This window comes from Ascaphus truei, chromosome 2 (assembly GCF_040206685.1).
Source record: "Ascaphus truei isolate aAscTru1 chromosome 2, aAscTru1.hap1, whole genome shotgun sequence".
NCBI classification, from domain to species: domain Eukaryota; kingdom Metazoa; phylum Chordata; class Amphibia; order Anura; family Ascaphidae; genus Ascaphus; species Ascaphus truei.
Window position 1 is genome coordinate 141,259,239 of NC_134484.1, and position 25,387 is coordinate 141,284,625.

General features: G+C 42.0%; 1 protein-coding gene across 1 annotated transcript in view; it reads right to left on the reverse strand.

Moving 5' to 3' along the window:
* The window catches only part of LAMA1 (laminin subunit alpha 1), a 190,397-nt gene that overhangs the window by 136,361 nt on the left and 28,649 nt on the right, over positions 1–25,387 (reverse strand). The window contains exons 2-3 of the mRNA XM_075585330.1: positions 12,516–12,686; positions 11,438–11,550 (exon numbers count right to left, since the gene is read on the reverse strand). Coding sequence (XP_075441445.1) covers positions 11,438–11,550; positions 12,516–12,686 — 284 coding nt within the window. The remainder of the gene's footprint in view (positions 1–11,437; positions 11,551–12,515; positions 12,687–25,387) is intronic.

The window sequence follows — 25,387 nt, forward strand, 5'->3', positions numbered from 1 at the left end:
CCACGTTGCTTTATATGTCATGTTTCTTAGTGTTTATTATATGGGAAACGTTTATTGCGCCATCTTTGTGTGGTGGTCTGTTCTAGACACCATTAGGCATTATTCTTCCCATAGGAAACCAGCTATATATATATACTGCATTCTTCAGAAAGGAGCTTATGGACTTTATACTTATATAAGCATTTACACTGAGTCTTTTGCTGTGTCTGAGCACCATATCACCTTGGACTCCATTTTGCTGTATCTTTAATAAAGGTATAGCTTACCAAACTAGTAATATAAAATTGTTAGCAAAAATGTATATTATACCAAGGGATTGTGCACTCTGCATTGTCCCAGAGTGTGAGGATGCTTTTTTTTCCTATTCAGTTCTAACATTTCCCATAGTCAGCCAGTTTGCACAGCTGGAATGAAAACACTAATCACTTGCACATTTTGTCTCACTTCACAGCTCTCTGAGAACTCATTTCCTTAACTTGACCTGGAAAGAAATACATTACATCGAGCTTTTGTTCTTTAATTTACATATTTAGTCAATCTACAAATGTAAGGGGAACTGTGGTTAAAAACAAGACCATTGTCAATTATTAAAGTTTTAAATATAATACTTGTGTTTCAAAATAAAAGGCCTGAGACTACGAGTAGATAAAAGGCACTTCTTCCTTCATATTTGTGTGTTACAAGTTTTGAGTTAAAAGGATTTCATTAGTATCTATGTACGATCTTGGAAACTTTGTACACCATTGCTAAAACATACCTATTGGTAACTAAATAGTAATACAAATACAATATGTATATCTCTATTTATATAGCACAAACATTGTATTCTGCGCTTTACAAAGGAAACAATACAGGTAATACAAATACAATATGTACATCTCTATTTATATAGCACAAACATTGTATTCTGCGCATTACAGAGGAAACAATACAGGTAATACAAATACAATAGGTGCATCAAACAATATCAGACAGAAGGAAAGGAAATCTGTGCCCCAGTGATCTTATAATCTAAGTGGTATGTTAAGGCAGGGGTGCGCAAACATAATTTTTTGGCGGGTGCGGCGGTTATAGAGGTCCCGCGCTCTCCCCCAAAGGCATTTAATTTAAATGCCACGGACCGCGCGGGGGCCTCTGTAACCAACTTCCTTTTCTCCGACGGCTTCTGTGACGCGTCGCCATGGCAATGTGGTCATGTGACTTCACGTGAATGAAGGAGATCTGCACATGGCAACACGAGAAAGGGAGCGCATCGGAAAGGCAGGTAAGTATAAAAGCTTCATTATGTAATATATCCAACAGTAAAAATGTACTTTCATGTTAAAATTATAGCACTCACCAATGCACAGTGTTCACTGTGGATAAGGGAAATCATCTGGTTGCCTGCTTCTCCCACCTCAGTGGATATGAGAGGAAATAACCCATATATTGATTGGAACAGATTTATAGATGATGTTCTATTAATCTGGCCATAGTCCATAGAAGATTTAGATGCTATTGTTGATTATCTAAATTCCCCATTTTTAATGTCTTACACCAAAATAATTTTTTTTGTATTTAGAGCTTGAAGCAGTTTTTTTTTAAACAAGAAGACTTGCATTTGCTTTTTCCCAACAAAAACTCTAAAATGTGTCTCAATAATATACACATATTGGGCAACTATAGCACATTAAAGGAAATTGCTCTAAAGATGCAAATGTTGCTAAACACAACATTTCAGAATATGGATTTTTATAGAAGCGGTACGATTCAGAGGTGAAGAGCACATATGCGCGAAACAAACAAGTGTGATGGGAAAAATTGCTTGTACCTTTATAAAAAAACGAAGTACTATACAAGATATGAGCCTCCCAAGCTGTGTTACTAATTGTAATAAATTGGTAAATAAAATATACATATGCATTGGAACTTGCTAAAATGCTTCATATTTTATCAGACAACCTGGGTGAGCATCATAGAGTTATATTTAGGAAACTGTGTTTATATTTGTCTAAGAATAATAGAAGTACAGCAAACAGCACGAGAACACAGTTTGAGATAATAATATATGTTATTAATTGTGCCAATGGGCTTCCATATATTAAGCAAGTCAGGATGGGAATTATATTAATGGCATTAAAAATGTATCTAAATTAATTACATTTATCAAAAATATATTTTTATTGGAAAAACACGATGGGTCTGTTTTTTGTTTTATCGATTTTAGTCAAAGTTTAAAAAAAATCTGTAGCAGGGAATAGATATTTATTTACACCAGAGGGAGATGTTTTAGATCTTTACTTTCACATCAAGGTGCAAATTGTTCTAAATAAAATGGTGGAGAAATTACTGAAGTTTGAACATTTGTAAACATTTTCATCACACTTTTAACCCGAAATCTTTGCGAGGGAATCCATATATGGCTGCAGGCTTATAACGCTTTCACCAAAGGGTTTAACTAAATAACCCTATTTTATTTTTGACTAATTGGTAGGAGTGCTGGAACCGTTCTTTTAATTTTTCTATATGTAAGGCCTATCTTTTTACCAGCAAACGGTTTTTGAGAAGCAAAATACTATAGGGAGGAGCGCGATAATATATATATATATCATTTTTTAATACCTTTTCTCTGGAACTTTTGTTATTTTTTTATCTTTCTTTAGGACTATTTAAGAAAAGACATGAATAGCGTTTTTTTTGCGGAAGCGAGTGGAGCACTTGCCAAACGCATTGAGATCAGTGCGCTTCCTTCATGACGTTCAGACACCAAGACGTCACACTACACATGCCGATTGTGGGACACCACAGGGATTTAGCCGGACATACAGAAGGACTGCCATGGATGCAGGAGAAGCAGGAGACTAGACACTCCTTTAATCCAGAGCAGACATTGTGTATATTGATGAGTGATATGATTTTAAATGGAATGTAAGTTTTTATTGTTGGATTTATTACACAATTAAACTTTTGCAATTACTTGCTCTATCTTTTTTGAGTATCCTTGTTAGAAGAGTGACCCCAGTCACTGTGGGAGTGAAGAAGCAGGAAAGAGATTTGGAGAGAAACACTAGTTAAATGGCACTCCTCCATTAATAGCAAAAAGCCACATGTAAATATAAAACATGGCTAGCAAAGGGCAATGTAATAAAAATAATTACACTACTCTATGGCAGAAAGGTATTTTAACGCCTTTGATGCCTGAGGGGCTACCAATGCATTGCTCAGGAATGCCTTCAGCGGTTAATGTATTAAAGTACTTTGCACGTATTTTGAGCTGTAGGGGGAGCTGAGCAACAGTTACTTGATTCAGTCTTCATGCTAGAATACAGAACCTTAAATAATGTCCTCATCACACAGCCTCTCAAATTGTTTTATACGCATAAAGTTTATTGTGTCAACTATCCATTAACAGTATCATCAATCTATTCTGCAACAGAGCAATAATCTGCATTTATTTTACATGTTGGAGCCTTACACATCGCTACAAAATGAGACACAAAAAGTAACCTTGGACACCAAATAAGTGCCAATGTGCAGTAAAAGATGCACGTCTGAAAGAATGCCTGTGAAAGAAACATAGAACATAATAGGAGATTTAATAGTGTGCAGTAAAACTGTCTCCTTTCAATATAATGGAAGACCCATGTGGCTGATAATTGTTGAAGAACAAAAATCCAAGATCCCTCTTGTACTCTCTTCCTGCTTTAAAAAAAAATAAAAAAAATACAGTGTAAGGCCCCGGGCATGGTCAGCGCCGTGCTGAGGCGCCCTGCTGCTCGGCAGTGAGCCCCTGCAGCCGCAATGAGAGCGGCTTTAGCAGGGGCTCGCGCACGCTTCCGCGTGTCTTAGAAAAATTTTAGATTTTGGTGCTCGTCGGCGCGCAGGGCCGGTCACGTGAGCAGTTCGCCCAATGAGGCCGAACCAGCTCCGTGATGTCACAGCCCTCCCCCCAACACACCCCCGGACGGCGTGTGGTCTAAGGCCAGTGAAAGTACCCGCTTTCCCTCAGCCTCAGCGCGCCTCCGCTCGGGCTGAGTCACCATGGACTCAGCCTTAGATATGCAGACAGAAGAGTTTTGTTTGAACATCTTGCCGTTGGACAGAAAAAATATGCTGCAGAAAACTTTCTCTGATCTCTTGCAACCCGAGATGACTGCAAATCCATACTATGCAATGTGTTTCAGTCTGAAAGCAAATAAGTGGGAAAAGGTGCAGTACCATACATAAAGTCAGCGGTGCGCAAACTGGGGGCGCGCCCCCCATGGGGGCGGGAGATTTGTCTGGGGGGGCGTGTGTGGTTTCAGAGGTCCCGCATTCCTCCCCAAGGCATTTAAATTAATGCCGGGGGATCACATGAGGCCTCTGCAACACTAAAACTTACCGGGATTCTGACACGTCTCCATGGCAACGCGGCATCAAATGACGCAGCAGGGTCATGTGACGTGACGTCACCAGCGTCAAATGACGCCGTGGATCACGTGACCTGACATCACGTGACCTCGAAGCGTCATTTGACGCTGCTGCCAGGTAGGAGAAGGGGCGCAGCATCAAAATGTTGTGCTCCCCTGCATTAAGTGTAAGGGATATGTAACGTTGAGCAGAAATTGTCATCGGAGTCAATTTGTGTCAGCAGCAGATATTAGAAGCTTGCTAATATAACTTCCAACACTAGGCACTGGTCTTTTATGATCAGTGTTTATCCACACCTCTGGTGCGTTTATTTCCTGCAAAAAAAATTACAGGAACACCGGGCAAGTTAAATGTGCATATTTGATCATAACTTGTGCCGGCAAAAATAATATGCACAGTACTGCACACACTATCAGTGCTAAACAAGAAAAAACTATTATTATTATAATATTGTACTATCTCCTCCTCCAATTCCTCCTATAACTCCCCGAAAACACTCACTGGTGCAAGTACAGTAAAATTGAAGCAAACAGCTTGCTACTTTGATGCAGTGACAAAGAGACACAAGTCTGCAATTTGTACCTGTTTATGTAGCAGCACTCATATTTGTAACACATGAAACATATTCCACTTTTTGTATCAACAAATTGCTCTATTCAGCCTGATTGAATAGTAAAATGATCTAGCAGTTTTCTGTTTTACAAAAACATAGATGTAAAACATTCAAACGTTAACAAAAGTATCGAACATTTCATAATATTTTTATTGCACCATTTTCATATACAGGAGAGCCCCGGGTATACAGCGGGTTCTGTTCCAGGGGCTCGCCGTATAGTGAAAATCGCCAGAAAGCAGATCCGGCAAATTTCAGTTATTTTGCATGCGCAAATCAGCATTTTTGCCGTTCTGCGCATGCGCGACCCATGGTTTGCGCGCGCAAACTACAGTATGCGTGCGCAAACTACGGTCTGCGCATGCGCACCTTGCGCAACCGCCTGTTCTGCGCATGTGCGACTGAGGAGCCAAGATGGCGGCTCCCTTCTCGGTGCCGCCGTATCGGCGGATCGCCGCAAAGCGGGGCACCGAGAAGCGGGGCCCTGCTGTACAGTAGGCATTGGTGTCTTCAGTTTCAAACCGAATAAGCATATCTTAAATCATGAAACAACAAATAAAAGTTGTAGCCAAATACATACATATTACCTACAAACTTCTAGTTCAGTGTTTTTCAACAGGGGTTCCCCGGGCATCCCTAAAGTGTTCCCTGCAATTTTCAGGTCATTTTAAATTTGTACCAACTACAGAGGAATTTAAAATGCCTCTGATATCAGACACACTATTAGAGAGGGTTGGGGTTCCTTACAATGCATCTGATCTCAGACGTGTCATTAGAGAGGGTTGGGGTTCCTTACAATGCATCTGATCTCAGACGTGCTATAAGAGAGGGTTGGGGTTCCTTACAATGCATCTAATCTCAGACGTGCTATAAGAGAGGGTTGGGGTTGCTTACAATGCATCTAATCTCAGACGTGCTATAAGAGAGGGTTGGGGTTCTGCAGAATTTCACAATATAATTATAGGGTTCCATAGCTAAAAGAAGGTTACAAAACACTGTTCTAGTTTATTGCAACTCTAACACAAATGTCTCCTTTATTGCACCTCTAAGTTAGAAAGGACGTTTAAAACCTTGACGGTTTATCAAAATAGAAGAGCTAATTTGTTTGTCCCAGAAAAATACACTTTAAACACTGGGGGGCTTATGCAGAGAGGCACGTTAAGGTCAAATTCGGCAGGTTTGCGCCAAAAATGTCTGCATTGAAAGAGATAGTGGTGAGAATTTGGCGGGGCTATTCAAATTCGCCAGACGTGTGGCAGGAAGCGTGATCTCGCCACTGCGAAAAAACGCAAGATTCCAGTAGCTCCGATGCGCATGAACGCGCCAATCGGAGCTACTAAATGGCGTGTTTAGTGGAAATTTTGCCCGCTAACAAAAGTTGGCTGTATTATGGGCCAATACCGCGCGGCTCAGAATTAATTAGCCATTTCCTGCACACCGCGCTACCGGAGTTCCCTGCATACCACAACTATAAAGTCCAATCCTGTGGCGAATTTAAGCAGTACCTCTCTGCATAAGCCCCTGGAACAAAATGAGAAAATTAAGTTTTCTTTTTGTTCAACTTCTGTCTATTATTTTTACTTCCAAATACAAAACTGCTTACAGAGTGAAGGTGCAAGGTTGTTTCTCTGGCATACTGTTCTGTATGTTACCTGCTGTGACAAAGTCTCTAAAAATGGGTCACCCTCTTGTATTATTATTTTGATAACCATTATTGCTCCTCAGGGTGTGCTTTGACTTAATTCAAATTGCCTGTATTACAATGAGTACATTTGCTGTTATCTTATTCCAATTATTATATTTATTTATTTATAAAATATTTTACCAGGAAGTAATACATTGAGAGCTACCTCTCGTTTTCAAGTATGTCTTCTTTCGTTATGTTTTTAAGTCTAGAGTATCACTTTAATAGCCATTTGGCTTCTTGTCTGATTCTCTGATAACACGCATGGCAGCAAACAAATGGAGGAAGAAGGCTTTCTGTGAACAGAATTAAACAAAAGGTTTATCATTGCAGTTTAAGGCAAGTTGTTGGAAGTCTAGACATGATTGCACCTCTGCAGAAGGTGTAAATTTTCCCAGGCCAACTCAGGGTGCGCTTGACTGAAGAAACATATAAATATTTGCCTAGGGTAAATTGTACCTATGGCATTGAAAGTTTAATCCATCAAGGTCAATCAAATAGTAACTAACATTTGAAATTAGGAAAAGGCGTGGATGCACTTGGTGTTGCACTTATGACCTAGTTGTAGTTACAAAATGCATCAAGTCACTTAACTACACTCCACCATTCTCCATAAATTATTCATGGTCAGTGGGGTTGTGAGTATAAATTGTATATATGATAACACACCAGCAAATACCCAGTCATGGAGGTTTATCAGGGTATGAGTGAAGATTAAATTGTTTGTAAAATGTCCCATGTAATAGATAAATAAGATAAATAAATTGTATCTTTCAGTTTCAAGTGTCTTAATCAGCAGCAGCTCAGAACAAAATGTTCCGGGCAGAGCTCTGCCTATGCTCGATACCTATTCTCCATGCCTGTTCTCCATGCCTGTTCTCCATGCCTATTCTCCATGCCTGTTCTCCATGCCTATTCTCCATTCCTCTTCTCCATGTCTCCATGCCTATTCTCCATGTCTCCATGCCTATTCTCCATGTCTCCATGCCTATTCTCCATGCCTCCATGCCTATTCTCCATGCCTGATCTCATGCCTATTTTCCAAGCCTATTCGCCATGCCTATTCTCCATGTCTCCATGACTATTCCCCATGCCTATTCTCCTATTCCCTATGCCTATTCCCCATGCCTATTCTCCTATTCCCCATGCCTATTCTCCATGCCTATTCCCTATGCCTATTCCCCATGCCTATTCTCCTATTCCCCATGCCTATTCTCCATGCCTATTCCCCATGCCTATTCTCCTATTCCCCATGCCTATTCTCCATGCCTATTCCCCATGCCTATTCTCCTATTCCCCATGCCTATTTTCCAAGCCAATTCGCCATGCCTATTCTCCATGTCTCCATGACTATTCTCCTATTCCCCATGCCTATTCTCCATGTCTCCATGCCTATTCCCCATGCCTATTCCAGTCGGCGCTAAGAATGTTCCACTAACATGTATGGGTTAATGACGTAGTTTATGTACACTACCTCAGACAGATATTTTTATTACAGATCACCATATTTATCTGTTGCAGGGGAACCTGGTTCAATTCCCGGAGTCGGCTCCTTGTGACCTTGGGCAAGTCACTTTATCTCCCTGTGACTCAGGCACAAAAAAAAATAGATTGTAAGCTCCACGGGGCAGGGACCTGTGCCTGCAAAATGTTCTGTAAAGCGCTGCGTACAACTAGCAGCGCTATACAAGAACATGCTATTATTATTATCTATGCGTACACTGCAGAGCTTGGATAGGTTTACATTCAGTTAAAGTGGTTGTGTCATGCTTAGCCACTTTTAAATATTAATGTTGAAACTCTTTGTCATTGTTCTCCTAGTAGTCCATGTCTTGGTCAGTGTCCCCAACTCAAAGTTAAATGCCTTATTCAGGATGCTTTGAAGTTGCTTCCCAGTGCTGGAAAAGACAACAGCTCCAACTCAAATCTTTTCCAGCACTGGGAAGCAGCTCTGCAGCATACTGTATAAGAACCAGAGCAGTGGTAATTGCTAAATGATGGGATTCAGCTGAAATATACTAGGGATCTATTTTTCACACCCAACCTTTATCTTTAATGCTGGGAATGCGGTGAGTGAGCAGAGACCTGAATTCCTCTTCAACTGGAAAGACTCATATTTAGTCAGCAGTGCTATGCCATAAGACAGGGGTGCTCATCTTCAGTCCTCAAGTCCCCCCTCAACAGGTCATGTTCTTGGGATATCTCTGCTTCAGCACAGGTGGCTCAATCAGATCCTGCTTTGGAACAATGGCTCAATGAGTTCCTGCTTAAGCACAGGTGGCTCACTCAGAGGTTCAGACTTATACTGAGCCTTTTGATTGAGCCACCTGTGCTGAAGCTGGGATATCCTGAAAACCTGACCCGTTAAAGGGTTCTGAGGGCTGGAGTTGAGCAACCCTTCCATAGGACAACTTCTGACATTGAAAGACATCTTATAGCCAATTAAAATGGGGTTTCATATGGCACAGCACAGTTTTGGAAATGGGAGCCAAAGTGTCTACACCTTTTCATGAGTGGCCTGGTCCCTGCTAAAAAAGAAACATCTTAAATTTGAAAGGAACGAAAAAAAGTGATTGCATTTGGTCGAACTACTTCACTAAGTCGTTTTCAAAACGTGTGTGAGCTATGTGTGGCTGCACCATTAGCCTGGAAGTTAAGTGAACATCTGAGAGTAAGATTCCTGAAATAAATATGTAAATTAAATGTACTGTACATTCAGAGTGCTGAATAATAAAGACTCTCTGTGACCTGGAGCCTCACAGTACCCCTCCTTTCCCCCCTTCCCACCCCCTCTTCTTAGGCCGAAGTAGAAGAATACACAATAGAGCTCTGGAGTTTGGATGACATGGTTACCACAATAGCCAGAAGAAGTGAGTGCTCTACAGAAAGGCAGACATTGAAGTAAACAGATTGACTAATAACACTGCCTCCTTTCCAATAAACATTTATGTTACAACTGCAGTGTCAATCATTTCCAACAGCACAATGCCGACACTTCACTTGGCACTGTGCTTGATGTAGTACGTTAACGCTGAGCAAACTCAAAAGTTTTGCCCTTGTTCATAAAATGGTGAAGATGAGGAAATCTTTATAAGAACATAATGTCAAGGATGTTGTCAAGTGTATGCAGGATAAAATTGTGCTTCAAGATGTCTATTGTGACCTAAAATGGCTTGAGGCAAAGCACTTCATTTCATTTAACCTCCATGTTCTTTGTTGATCTAAAGGTTACTGAAATACTAAACATCCCTCATTCATCATCTCTGTCCAAGCTACTAACTCTCCTAACAAAAAAGAACCTCTATTACTAGACTGCATAATTGTTTCCAATTACACCAAACGACATGTTTTAAAATGACTGAGAATTCTTTAAGAACAATAAACAACCAACAATCATTAAATAAAAATACCATCCAAAGTCCTAATATATTTTACCCATACATATGTATATGTTTATTTATATAGCGCCACAATAGACCATAGAGTGAGGGAATTATAGTGGCAAAAAATAATTCAAACATAAAAACACACTATGGGAAAATGAATCCCTGCCTCAGGGAGCTTATAAATCGATGTATAATGTGGTAAATATAGTGTATATAGCTATAGTTGGGTGAAATCAACATGTAAAGAATATGAACAGATAGAACAAAGAATGCACATATGAGACATTTGAGGTTCCAGAAGTTACATGACTACTCTATCATTATGGCAGATCAAAGGAAGTTGAAACTGAATATTTAGCTTGGTTTTTTTTTTACCACGGCCTGAAGGTATTCCCTTCCTTCTTCCACATCATTTACAAATATCAGTGCCTGCTTCCCTTCTTGAGACCTATTAGATGAGGTACTCCCACCCCAACAATTGTGGAATGTTAATACCATGAAGGACCTCAACCATAACCCCTCCTCGTTACTGCTGTTTCCTACTTTTAAATGTTTAACAGCTTTACAAATTTAGGCCCAAGAGCCTAACTGTAAAAAGCACAATATCAAAGAAAACACAATAAATGTTGTATTGTTGTGGGCTAAAGCTAGAACATTTTACCAACATGCTCATACCAATGTGATTCCACAATTTTCAATGTTGTACTAGACGAGTAAATTAACGTAGATGTGGTCATTATCAATCAACGTTGTTTTTAACATGTTAACTCCCCAAGAGCTTTGCAGCGCAGATCAAAATGTTGAGCAATTGAGACTAATGCCTTTATGTTTTACAGAAGAGGGTATAACTCAGAAGCCGATCAAGAATAATTGTTTAAGTACAATGACTATGATGTAATATATAGTTAGCTTTAAAGCAGTAGCACTACTTTGCCTTATATATTGGACCTTCAATGCTTTAAAACCAACTTTCATTTTTTTTGTATGTATGATTCATATAAATGATAAATATTTAAAATCTCTTGTTATGTGATGGTATTTACTTATTGTTGTGCACAAACTCACTTTCATGACCCATGTTTTATGCTTTTATGAGAAAATTAAACTATTAATAGCTGAAGATGCGTAAAACTCCAAGATTAAGGACCAAGTCTCCCTCAATTCAGATTGATAATATGTATTTATGTACTGTATGCATGTGTGTGTACATATATGTGTGTATATATATATAGCAATGCAGATTACAGCTTTAAATAGTAGGTGCAGTTTGGCCCTTCAGGATAGAATGACAGTGGAATAACATGCAAATGTGTATTGTACATGTTAGCTATTAAAAGAGAGTAAAACAAATAATAGTATATTTACTTGTCTCATATCCAGAGTTATTGTGATCCAGTGGTACACTTTCCCATTTTGAATACTGGGACTTTGCCACCAGTCATTGGTGCCATCATTAGCATTTGAAATTGGGTGTCGTTCTGTAAATAAATACAATTTAAAAATATATATATATTTTGGATAGACGTTCCACAAAGAGCAGATACTTTATAATGGTTTACAATTGCTGCGCAATTGCAAAAGTCATACCTGTCCCACAGGCTGAAAAAATACACTGACTCAATTCTATCATTCCCCCCCCCCCCCCCCCTAACAAACAGATGTTAATTAATTATGTGTATGGGGATCTGGGATGCTGCCCAAGTGTCTTAGTGCAACAACATCATGAACCAGCTGTGAGGAACCATACCGTGGTAGCATCTGATGAACTTTAACAGCATTTGAAGGACCCAGGGCACACCTGTGGCTGAGAAGTCTTTGTAGTGATTCATTGAAAACAGGGACAAGTACCCAATGGGAGGAAGAAAGAGGGGACTGGGTGGAAAGGAGGAACCAAAACCATGAAATAAACTGTTAAAAGGAACAGGTTAAACCATGAATTTATCTGGGCAAACGAAATATATAGACTGGGGTTGGGGAGGAGTGTAGCAAACAGAGAAATAGAGAGAGAGAAAAACGTGGGTGCTCGGGGAAGAAAGAAACAAAGGCAGGAAGGGAAGAAAGCAAACAAGAATAGACAGAATATAAAAAAAAGATAGTATAAGAAGAGGCTGGTGTAGTTTTTTTTTTTGTAATTTCCAAGTTTATGTGGGTTTGAAAAAGGATTTCTGCCTAGCTCGGACATATCTTGTCTAGCTATTACATTGTCAACTGTTTTTTCTAGTCTTCCTAGAGCCCATGATTTGATAATGACTACAGTATATATATATGTAGTGAACAGAGCATGCAAGTGTTCATAACCCTATCATGGCTTCTGCAATAGACATATAAGAACCCACAGACTGCTGTAAAGAACACATAAATAACATTGTACTTTTGCAATCATAACAAATAGTAATAAAACGGCAAACATGATAAGAGTTGAAGATATAAGTAAAAGATTTACCTTTATGATTGACGCTGTTCTGGTCACAGATACGACATTGTGGGTTTCCTATTGGCCGTCCCGGTACATGTTCTACGAGTTTGCAAAACATCTCTGGTCCCTTTTCACCGCAGGTAGCATTGGTGGTAATATCTGCGTTGCTTGCAAGATTTAATATGGCAGGAAACAAACCTAAAAACCCATATAGATAACAATTATATTACTGTCGGTTACTATATTATAATACAGAGGTGCGCAAACTGGGGACGGTAGATTTTTTTTTGGGGGGGGGCACGGGAGGTTGCAGAGGTCCCGCGCTCTTCCCCAAGACATTTAAATTAAGTGCCGGGGGACCGCGCAAGGCCTCTGCGACTACACTAACCGTTGGTCAGAAGCTTGGTGTCAGGCGTCGGCATGGCAACGCAGCGTCACATGATGCCGCGGGGTCATGTGACGTCATGGTTGCCACAATAACATGACATCAAATGGCGCCGCGGGTCACGTGACGCACACGCCCCCGTGGCATCATATGACGCCACACTCGGTAAGGTGGGGGGTGCTCTGAGAAGAGCAGGTAGGAGGGGCGACGCAAATAAAATTTGTGCGTCCCTGTTATAATAAATTGATATGGACAGCGTAAACAGAACCCCCAAATAAAAATAAGATGTTGTGTAGCTGAGAGCTGTTTAGCTCTTTGATTGTGCCACTTTCATTTTCCATAAACACTTTAGTTTATAGATTTTATTTTTTTTAACTTCAGATTTATTACATTTGCTTAAATTTTTGCTTGGGAGGGGGCTACAGAAAGAAGAAAAGGTTGGAGGGGAGGGTTATTTTATTTCAGGAGGTTGCAATAGCTCATCTTGTAGCCATATAGATTTGGGTTATGAATTCATTATTATATCTGTACATTTCTGGAACAGGTTTGTTTAAAAGAGCTGACCAAGGATCTAAATTTAGATTTCAGATTGGTTTCTTGTTTAGTACATTTTGAACGGCTATCCAGAGTGGGGAGATTTTAGGGCAATCCCACCACATACAGTATGGTGGAAGGTGCCATTTTGTTAGAGTTATGTAGCAGGGAAATTAGGCCTTTTTCATGTGACGTGTTAAAAGAAACTATTTCAACGCAGGTCAAAGGGTTCTGTCGTTTAAAAAAAGTGTCAGCTTGAGATTGTTTTCTATTCAGTATACCAAGTTCCCCATTCAGGCAATCAAATGTTTTCATCTCAGATGGGTTCCCATATAAGGCACGTTCTATAGTGCCGGGCGCGTGCCACGCCGTGCGCGCGCTCGGATTTTTAGTTGGCTGACGTCAGTCAGGCTTTCTATACAAGGGTCGCATGCACGGCAGGGAGAGGGGAGTCGACAGACAGCGGCAAAGATGAGGAAAATCATCTTTTCGTGCCGCTGCCTGCGCTCAAATGTATGTATGTGTGTGTATGTATGTGTGTGTATGTGTGTATGTGTGTATGTATTTGTGTGTCTGCACAAGTCTAATACATTTTTTTTTACTAATGTTTTTTTTTAATAAATAATAAATTACACATAAACACACAAACACACACCCATATACATACACACACATACATATACACATAAACAAACACAAACACACTCAACACAGTATACTCATGAAACGCATGCGGCACGTGCACGCTCGTTCGCATAGGCATGCACGGCCGCATGCTGTATATAACAGCCCTTAGGGAGGAATTATCCATCCTTAGTTTTTATTGTAGTCTAATTTCCAAATGTGAATAGAATGAGCAATGGTCCTCCGAAGCCCTCCAGAGTTGGAAGGTTGGTTGAAAACTTGCTTACTTATCTTGAGCTTTATGTTTTTCTAGACCAAACTAGACGCACCAGACTGTAGTTCACCAACAAGGCTGTTAAGGCCTAAAGGCTAAAATGGATTAGGAGAGTATGAAATAAGTACAGAGCTCTGGGTAGAACAAGAGATCATGCTCTCAAATTGGAATGTGACAGACAAAGTACTTCCACGCAGGAAGTGTGGTGGATTCCTGATATAGCCTCCTAAGGCTGCGCTTATAGTGCCGGCGACAGCGACGCGACGACGCGGCAAAACAAATGCATTGCCGCCGTCGCATGCGCTTATTGTAAGCACGACGCGATGGCACAACGGATTGGCAGCGATCGCTGGAAGTCATCTCTATTTGATTTTCCAGCGACCGTCGCGTCGCCGGCACTATAAGCGTAGCCTTACAAAGGCTAAAAACAATACAGTAAGAGAATTTTAAAAATATTGGGAGCGACAAAAGGCTATCCTAAAAATGAAAGAAAGCCAAAAATCAAACAGAAATCAAACAGGTCTGAGGTTTTGCAACAGACGAGTAAATGGGCAGACTAGGTAGGTGAAGTGGTTATTTTTTCCTGTCATATTAAAAAAAATTATGTTTTGTTTTTAAATTACAGTTAATACTGTACAACAAAAGACAAAAAGCCCAAATGCTGCATCGAATATAACAAATTATATTGTTAAATACTTATCTGTTACTCTAGAGCCAGGGTGGGCAACCCTATCGCCATTCGCCATTTGTGGCAAATTGGCAGGGAAAGTGTGGCGAACAGGGCTGCCTTGACTCTCTCTGCGGCCCGCGACGGCCCCCTCAACCCCCCCTCTCCCCTTCCTTGGTAGGGAAGGAGCGTGCTCCCGCTGTGTAACACTTTCTCCTCCCTCTCACACCCCGCCTGCTCCAACCTGTGCTCCCTCCCCTCTGAGATCACTCCAGCATGACGCGGTGATGCGCACACCCCCCCAGCTCGCACCTGCATGATGTACTATACGCCTGCAGCCAGCCGCCCGCGCCGCCCGCCATCCAAAAATGCCAGCCCGCGACCACTGCCGCCGGCCGCCACCACTGCTGCCGCCGCTTCTCCTATCGGCGGTGCGCCGCAATCTGGTAGGCATTGGGGGTGGGAGCGTGCGGGTGCTTGATGAGGGGGACTGCAGAAAGGATGCTGGGAAGAGAATCAAGGGTGCCGAGGGGGGGGGGAATCAAGGGTGCCGAGGGGGGGGGGGAAATCAAGGGTGCCGAGGGGGGGGGGGGGAGAATCAAGGGTGCCGAGAGGGGGGGGGAGAATCAAGGGTGCCGAGGGGGGGGGGTAGAATCAAGGGTGCCGAGGGGGGGGGAATCAAGGGTGCCGGGGGGGGAGAATCAAGGGTGCCGGGTGGGGGGGGGAGAATCAAAGGTGCTGGGGGGGGAGAATCAAGGGTGCTGGGGGGGGGGGGAGAATCAAGGGTGCCGGGGGGGGGGGCGAATCAAGGGTGTCAGGGGGGGGAGAATCAAGGGTGCCGAGTCGGGGGAGAATCAAGGGTGCCGGGGGGGGGGGGAGAATCAAGGTGCCCGGGGGGGGGGGGGGGAGGGGGAGAATCAAGGGTGCCGGGGGAGATCATGGGTGCTGGGAGAAGATGAGGGGGGTTAAATGAGATGGTGATGAGTGGGGGTTAAATGAGATGTGATGAGGGGGGGTGAGGAGATGATGATGAAGAGGGTAGTGGTGGTGGCATGAGAGGATGAGGGGGGGTTGCAGTCTGAGGGCTGTTCTATAGTGTGTGCGCTTGCTGCAACGTGTGCGTGCGTGGCAGTTATAGTTGGCCGAGGTTTGTCAGCCTTTCTATAACGGCAGTGAGCGTGGGACCGGCTGACAAGGGGGAGAATGAGGAAAAGAAAGATTTCGCTACCGCCGCTGAAATGTGTGTGTATGTACAATGTTAATAAATAATTTATTAAAGTATTTCTTTATTTATTTCAAACGTATTTATAACACACACACAGTCACACACACACACTGTGCCTCACTCGCTCACAGCATACACAAAAAAAGCATGGGTCACGTGCATGCGCGTTCGCACAAGCTCCGGCGCACACACTATAGAATGGCCCTGAGAAACAGTGTGTGTTTCAAATTTTCGCATGCGCAACATAATACCTCAATTTTTATATGGTGTGGCTATTTTCACTTCTAATTCGCCACACCTGTGGCTATATTGAAAAATAGTTTGCCCACCCCTGCTCTAGAGAGACAGATAAGAATTTAACTATATAATTTGCCATATCGGATGTAGCATTGTGGCTTCTTGTCTTTTGTTCTACACGAGGTCACAATCACAGTATCACTGCTTTTGACAAATATATACAGTTGTGTCAAAAAACAGTACACCATGGTTGAATTCTATGGTTTTACATATCAGGACATACTAACAATCATCTGTTCCTGTAAGGAATCCGTTCCTGGGTTTGGTGGAAACCCTTTCCTTACAGAACTGTGCTGTTTCCAGACAACCTCCCCTCACATCCACCTATGCTGGCAATTACTGCAGTCTGGCCTCGGTGCTCTCTCATTGGAGAAATGCCCTCAAACCTCTCTCCTGTGATTGGCTGCGCAATCCAGAACCGGCTTCGTGGCCTAAGGTCGGTGTATTTACATCCCCACCTCAGCCCTGCGGTCCGATCCTGATTTGTGGCGAGCACAAGCGTGACAGTTCCTTAGCAGGTCTTAAAATTAGGTAAAAACAACCTCAGATGAACAATAACACATGACATATTACACCGTGTCATGATTTATTTAACAAAAATAAAGCCAAAATGGAGAAGCCATGTTTGAAAAACTAAGTACACCTTATGATTCAATAGCTTGTAGAACCACCTTTAGCAGCAATAACTTGAAGTAATCGTTTTCTGTATGACTTTATCAGTTTCTCACATCGTTGTAGAGGAATTTTGGCCCACTCTTCTTTACAACGTTGGTTCAGTTCATTGAGGTTTGCTGGCATTTGTTTATGCACAGCTCTCTTAAGGTCCAGCCACAGCATTTCAATCGTGTTGAGGTCTGGACTTTGACTGGGCCATTGCAACACCTTGATTCTTTTCTTTTTATGCCATTCTGTTGTAAATTTGCTCGTGTGCTTGAGATCATTGTCCTGTTGCATGACCCAATTTCGGGCAAGCTTTAGCTGTCGGACATATGGCCTAATATTTGACTCTAGAATACTTTGGTATACAGAGAAGTTAGTGGTCGACTCAATGACTGCAAGGTTCCCAGGTCCTGTGGCTGCAAAACAAGCCCAAATCATCACCCCTCCACCACCGTGCTTGACAGTTGGTATGAGGTGTTTGTGCTGATATGCTATGTTTGGATTTCGCCAAACGTGGTGCTGTGCATTATGGCCAAACATATCCACTTTGGTCTCGTCTGTCCAGAGGACATTGTTCCAGAAGTCTTGTGGTTTGTTCAGATGCAAGTTTGCAAACCTAAGCCGTGCTGCCATGTTCTTTTTAGAGAGAAGAGGCTTTCTCCTGGAAACCTTTCCAAACAAACCATACTTGTTCAGTCTTTTTCTAATTGTACTGTCATGAACTTTAACATTTAACATGCTAGCTGAGGCCTTGTTTTTTTGCAATTTCTCTGAGCATTGCACGGTCTGACCTTGGGGTGAATTTGCTGGGACGTCCACTCCTGGGAAGATTGGCAACTGTCTTGAATTTTTCCACTTTTGAATAATCTATCTCACTGTAGAATGATGGACTTTAAATTGTTTGGAAATGGCCTTATAACCCTTCCCAGATTGATGAGCAGCATCAATTGCTTCTCTAAGATCATTGCTGATGTATTTCCTCCTTGGCATTGTGTTAACACATACCTGAATGCTCCAGACCAGCAAACTGCTAAAACTTTGGCTTTTATAGAGGTGTTCACACTTGCTGATGATCAATTAATCAAGGGCGTTTGATTTGCAGCCCCTGTCTGCTACTTGGCATCTTAATTCCTATGGAAGCAGTAAGAGTGTACTTAGTTTTTCACACATAGCTTCTCCATTTTGGCTTCATTTTTGTTAAATAAATCATGACACGGTGTAATATGTCATGTGTTGTTGTATTTACCTAATTTTAAGACCTGCTAAGGAACAGATGATTGTTATTATGTCCTGATATGTAAAACCATGGAATTCAAAGAGGGTGAACTTTCTTTTTCACATAACTGTACATGGTGTGGTGGGTTTGGGTTCTGAGCTTGCAAGGGTTGTGTGGGTTGTGCTATGCCTGGCTACTATTCTGCCCTATCCTGGCATGTCAGTCCAGGTAACAGCAGACAGTGTTAGGACCAATCATGGGTTTTCCCCACTCAGGCAGTACCCTTGAGTGACAGGGGAGGAGGTGGGATCAGGTTTGTTTTCTACCCAATCCTGGATTCAAACAGGGTACCCTCCCTATGCTGTACTCAAGGGGGTTGCATCTCCAAATTGTTAGTTGGGTCTCTACCGTGAGAGAGACAAGTTATCACAACAGGCTGCTGTGCACTGGCAGGCCCAGGATATCTTCCCTTCGGGGGAGTGAGTGATTACCTATTGCCCTGGTCCAGCTAGAAGATCAGGGAAGAGCTAGGAGGACTACTGTGTGGCCCTTGACCTGTAGTGAAGGTCCAGGGATCATCTGAAGTTTGAGAGACCAGAGCTGTGACTGCATTGGGCAGGACTGCCTAGAGACTGTGCTGAGCAGAAGAATAAACCAGTTCTTGTTATATATACACCTCCCGCCTGGTGTGTAATCTTTCTCGAGGGAGAGGAGTCTGTTCTACTGTGGGAGATTACCTTCATACGTCTGGAGCCTACAGCAGATGGAGGCGCTGAGTACCAGGGAGTAAATGTCGGGTATGTACCCCAGAAGCCTGTTCTGCAGTCACCCCAACCATCGGCGGACACCTCAGCCTCTTGTGAACCAACAGGTAGCATGCACATACACCTGGTAACAGGGGAATCTCCCATAGGGTGGGAGAAACACTGTTACAATAACAAAAATTCTGTCTGCTGTCTGCACACATATCTACTCTGTGCAGACATAATATACAGATATTATTTGACATAAACTTTTGGAGTCTCACAGAAATCCCTGCAGATGCTTCCTGTTATAGACCTATAACATAAATATTATACATTTTTTTTATGGAGAGCCTTACTCACTATGATTTTGTACTAAATGAAATTAAAGCAGTGGACCAAGTAAAAAGCGAAACTGCATTTAGGGTAGAGCGAAAGAATACATTGATGAAACACAGAGCAGAGTACACAAATATGTGAAGGAAACGTATCTGTCTGGTATGAAGATTTAGAAGGACAAATAAGCAGTTGAGATGGAATTTGCAAGATTGGCAATTTCAGAGCTCTGGAAACATGCACAAAGATAACAAAATCGCAAGCTTTTATGGCAATTGCGCTGCATGATTGCTTTCTAAAGTAGAGCACAAACCAGACAGTCAAACATGAGGGAATAGTCAGTGGATAACAAAGAAAAGAAAAAAACCTGGAATTTCAGAGACAAGAAGAATTCTGCAGTGTTTAAACCAGAGTTTGATAGAAAAAAAAGATTCAGGAGGTCATATATAAGCGTTTTTTTGGTGCAATTTTTGGCCAAAAAGCTACACCAGATTTATTACACAAAATCCCATTGAACGGTCTTTTCTTTGATAAATCTGGTGCAGATTATTACTAAGAATTGCCCTAGATTTGAACTCATGGAATGTTGGTATGTGGCGGCATTAGTTATGTATATATTCTGATGGCAAATGAAGAAAAATAATTCGCATTTTATCGAAAACCATCTGTTTTTGTAAATGTATGCTCATTTAGCATAGGAGGAGGAGGAAAATTAAGTAAATGTCAACACAACATCTGAGCAGTTAGGCCAAGGCCATGCAGTCACGCACGCGATAGAGCGCATGGAAGCGTGCGCGATGGAGGCAGCACATGGAGGCGCACCCGCGATGGAGCTCATGGCGTCGCAAGCTCTTACTGCAGAGGTGATCCGTGGCCTGTGGGATGGGGAGGGGGAGATGCGATGGGGAGGGGGAGATGCGACGGGGAGGGGGAGATGCGACGGGGAGGCGTGCCTGTGACGTCACATGAGCGGTTCAGCCAATGTAACCCGGCCGTCTCGCGTCAAAATCAATATGTCTGCCCGGGAATCACGCGCCCACCCGTGCTTCAGCGAGCGCGCTCTATTGCCTTCCTCATTGAGGTACGGCCTTTTGTTTGCATCGCACGGACAACGGACGCAGCCTTAGTCACGGAGATGCTTTAGCTAAGGCGCTATGGCCAGGGCTGGTGTAAACGCTAGGCAACATAGGCGATTGCCTAGGAGGGCACATTTTAGGGGGCGGAGTGGTGAGGGTGATGGCGACGGAAGCGGGACTAATCAGAGCAGGAGGAGGAGGGCAGCAGCAGGACTTAAGGGAGCAGAGGAGAGGACGGCGGGGGCAGAGCCCACCCCAGCGTCCGACCTGGAAGTAGAGGGCCAGTGCAAGTGACAACTTCCGGTGACAGGGAAAACCTCCAAAGCCAGGTGAGCAATTTGAACATGGGGGGGGGGGGGTGTGAGAGGATAAGAAGGGGGGTAGGTGTGAGAGAGCATGAGGAAGGGGGGTTAGAGAGAGGATAGGGGGTGAGAGGATGAGTAGGGGCTGAGAGAGATTGAGGTGGAGGGGTGAGGGAGGTTAAGGATGAGGCAGGGAGAGATAAGAGTGATGAGGGAGGGAGAGAGAGAAGGGGAGGGAGAGAGATAAGGGGGAGGGCGACAGATAAGGGAGAGGGAGAGATTGTGGGGAGGGAGAAAGAATGGGGAGGAGAGAAAATTGGTGTATAACATTTACAAAAAAAATTGAAACTTCATTGTGGAGGGGGAAGGGACGCCAAATACCCTTGCACCGGCCCTCGCTACGGCAAAAGTTATCAACACGTTTTCCAAGGGGTTTGGATCAGAAAAAGTTTACAAATACGAGAGCTACGATAATATTGTACAGGCAGTCCTCGTTTTACAACGCTTTGCTTTACAACGAATGGCTTATCCAACGCTATGCAATGTATACCTATATTAATTTTTACAACGCCAAAATGGCTTATCCAACGCTCTTACGACGCTTTGCAACGTTGTGTATGTGTGTATATATATATATACACATTCACATAAACAACGTTGCAAAGCGTCGTAAGAGCGTATTTATATAATATTATACTATATAATATTATATTATACTATATAATATATTATTTATTATGTTATATTATATATATAATACAGTATATACACTATATAATTTATGTGTGTGCTGCATATCTTATTGCATGCAAAAAATATTTGGTGTGTTTTAGTGTTAAAAATGCCTTCAGGAACGGAACCTTTCATTTAAACAGTGTTCCTATGGGAAAACGTGTTTCGCTTTACAACGTTTCGCTTTACAACGCCATTTTGAGTAACGCATTGTGTCGGATAACCGAGGACTGCCTGTAATTTCATTTACAAAGGACACTTTCAAATATTATTATTACATATTGCAAGCATCTATAACATCTGTGCCATGCGGGGTGAGTTTTAGTGTGAAAAACTGTACATAGCAGCAAACAAATCAGTAGGAGCACACAGTCCAATGGCCAATCCAAGAGTCTGGCGCCACACGTTTAAGAGCTCTGCGCAATGGCCTACTTACTTCTCTACATTTTAATATAATGTAATATAATACATTATAGAGAACTATGCAAACAAAAATAATTGTTGCATGTTTGTAAGTGAATGTGCAGTAAAGAGGCAGTCCTACGCAGAGGTTCAATTTTTCTTCTTTTTTTAAAAACATATTTAAATTGGTTTAATCAAACCTTAAACTATTTTTAAACGGTTATTCTTGTGTCCTCTGAAAATAGAATATGTTTTCCTTTTCTTTTGTTGCACTAAATTCAAGCTCGTTAGTTAATTATGTTGATCTCTTTGACTAGTGATGGCATCATAATTACTTTACAAACCAAGAACAAAACAAAAGCAATTTAGAGGTAGATTTACGGATTTACAGGCTTATCACAGAAATGCATTAGATATGAATTGTTAAAACCCGGTCAAGCTTTTGTTTACCATGAAAATATTAAAAGCCAAATAGTTATGTAAATGTTTTATTTTTATAGGTGCCAATCATTTACATTAAACCTATCCCACATGCTTCCGCCGCCGTCCTTTGACCATCGGATGCACTGTCTCTTTAAAATCGTGCAGCAGAAAGAAATGTGCATGATTTATTTAAATACTGTACCAATGTCATAGTGAAGGTCACTTCAAATATTTTCATAACACTGATAACTTCCATAACATCTCCTACTTATTTCCCTTGTTTTGCCTAATCCAGGCTAGAAAATGTTCACATCTGCAGAGCAATTACAGACCTGATAAGGTTCAAAAGTGCTTCGTGTGCGCATTAAGTGCACCCTTCCTACTCTCCTGCAGTGTGCACTACATTGAGAAAAAGCAACCATCTCAGGGCTATCTCAGGGTTATATGTTTAGAGAAAACAGAACAAAAGGAAGCAAGATGAAGCTGTTCAACAATTAAAAGAGGTGTCTATTTCTTCTGAGGAGTGCTAAACACCCCACAGCATGTAAAAACACTGGTCTCTTACTCTGGTAACACCTGGCCGAAAACTAGAGTTTCCTTCCATTGAGCAGGAAATGAGTGGGCTTCACATACAATAAGGAACACTATCTCTCTACACACAAGACAGCTGGAGGCACCTCTGCAGGGCTTCTTCCATGGCTGGGTTCAGAACTAAAATGGCAGAGGATGTTTACTTTTCTAGTCTATGTATTTATGCTTTAGTTATGTTAAGTGAAGTAGCCAACTTTCTTCATAATGTGTGTATTTAAGACTAGCAATCAATATACATTATTTATGTGAGCTAGAGCAAGCCATCCCTGCACCTGCAAAATCAGACAAAAGTGTGCAACATGCATGATTCTAACCCTCATTGTATTTTTTTCAATCCCCATTTGTACGGAATACAGTAGGTGACGCCCTTTTCAGTATGCTCTGCGTATGTATGGCATTGTAATATGACATCCTAGCTGTTACGCACTTATTCTGCCAGTAATTTACACAAATCTTGATGCAAGAGTTTCCCCTTGACACCCCTATATACTCAATCAAGAAGTATGCATCGGGCACACTATTAAGGCTGGGATTCACCACGCCGCTATGCAGGGAAGGACTCGAAAGGCAGTTATCGCCATTTGGGATGGGATACCCACATTGTGGCTCGATAAATCGCCAAATTGAACTATTAACAAGCATAAATTTACTAGATTATCATTAGGTTAAGTGACTGATCACGTCAAATAAAAACAGACAAGGATAAGTATTTTTACATCATTTTGATTTAAATCATTGTCTGTCCCTTGTAACGTCCCCTTTCCTAATGCACATCCAGTGGATATCCTTAAAAATCATTATCATGTCAGCTGAAAGAAGCAAACCTTCTTCCTACCTCCCAGTCAGAGTCCCAGCTGTTACTGAAAACCCAGGAAACATTTCATACTTTCAAAAATGATCTGAAAGTATTTAGACTGGTCTGATTTTTCCCCACAGCTTTCAATCCATTATTTTTAATTTGCCAAACATATCACTGCCATTTGTTTACTCTGGTCCTTAGTACGAAATGTGAACGATGCTTTTAGGCTTCGTGAGCCAAGCCAATGTTTCTGTCTAACTAAGTGGACCACATATATCAATTAATTTACTTTACTTTTGTGTCATCATCTCCTTTTTTTAATTTTTTTTTATTATATCTAATTATTCACTGCCTTTTTCAACTTCAGTTGCTATTTAAGGAAAACTTGCTCTTCAAAACCATAAACACACATTGAAATAGTGATGTCAAGTTTACTTACATTATCAAGAGACTTCACATTTGACTTTAAAACTACTTTCTTATGTTAAATGACCGTTCGCACTTACTTGCCAATTTACTTAACGGAGTTGCCAAGTATGTGTGAATGCTTTTTAGCAATTAAAATGTTTTGTAAGTGTGTACTTATACTGTGCTGCAGAAATAGCTATTTAATGTTGGTTTAAAGTGCAAAACTGATAAGTGCTCTCACACTACAACAAATAGAAAAACACCACGTGATACCTGTAAAGAATACTGTACTTATTTGGGAATAAATCTGTTAGTGAATACAATTATTTCAGATAATGAAAGCTACATATCAATATAATTGTGATGATAAATGTGATAACAGTTAAAACTGTGATATTAAATAAAACTGTGCAATATGCTCTTGTGCAGGGGTTGCGCAAACCTTTTGTCCTGCGCACCCCTGCCTGCTCTCCCCCACACCTTGTATCCAGCATTAAATGACGCTGCTGGGTCATGTAATGTCTGAATCAAGGTAAGGGAAGTTGCAGAGGCCTCAGGCGATCCCCCGGCATTTAATTTAAATGCCTTGGGGAAGTGCATGGGGCCTCTGTAACCAACGTACCCCTTCACCCCTCCCAGTTTGCACACCCCTGCTCTAGTGTGATGCTTCTCAACAAAAACAATGTAACTGTCCACTAATTCCTTCAAATTGTTGTCCTAAAACTTCAGGAGTGCACAAATATAGAACAAGAGACAACACTAAAATATAGAGTAATAGTTCTATAATTCTGATGAGTTGGGATGTCTTCTAACTCTAATGCACTCACATTTCACAGGTAAATTCAGCCTTCTCTGAGGTATAAATAGAATCTTGAAATGTATATGTAGCCAGGTCCCCTTTTGTGCCGCGACCCCCCCTCCTCTACCTCCGCTGCCGGGGGTCACTCGATAGACCCGCCGGCACTTCTGGAGGGTGGGGGCCGAGCAGGGAGCACTCCGGTGCTCCGGAGGTCCCCGGCGGCTCCCGAGCAGGGCGCCGCCATGTTGCGCAACTTTGCGCATGCGCAGTGAGTCCCCGCATGTAGCGGTCAGCCAGGGACATTGCGCTTGCGCAGATAGACCGCGCAAACGCTGGCCAATAGAAGTAGGGCTCTAGAGAGGGACTACATATCCCATAAGCCTAGGAGCGCCCCACATGACCCCAG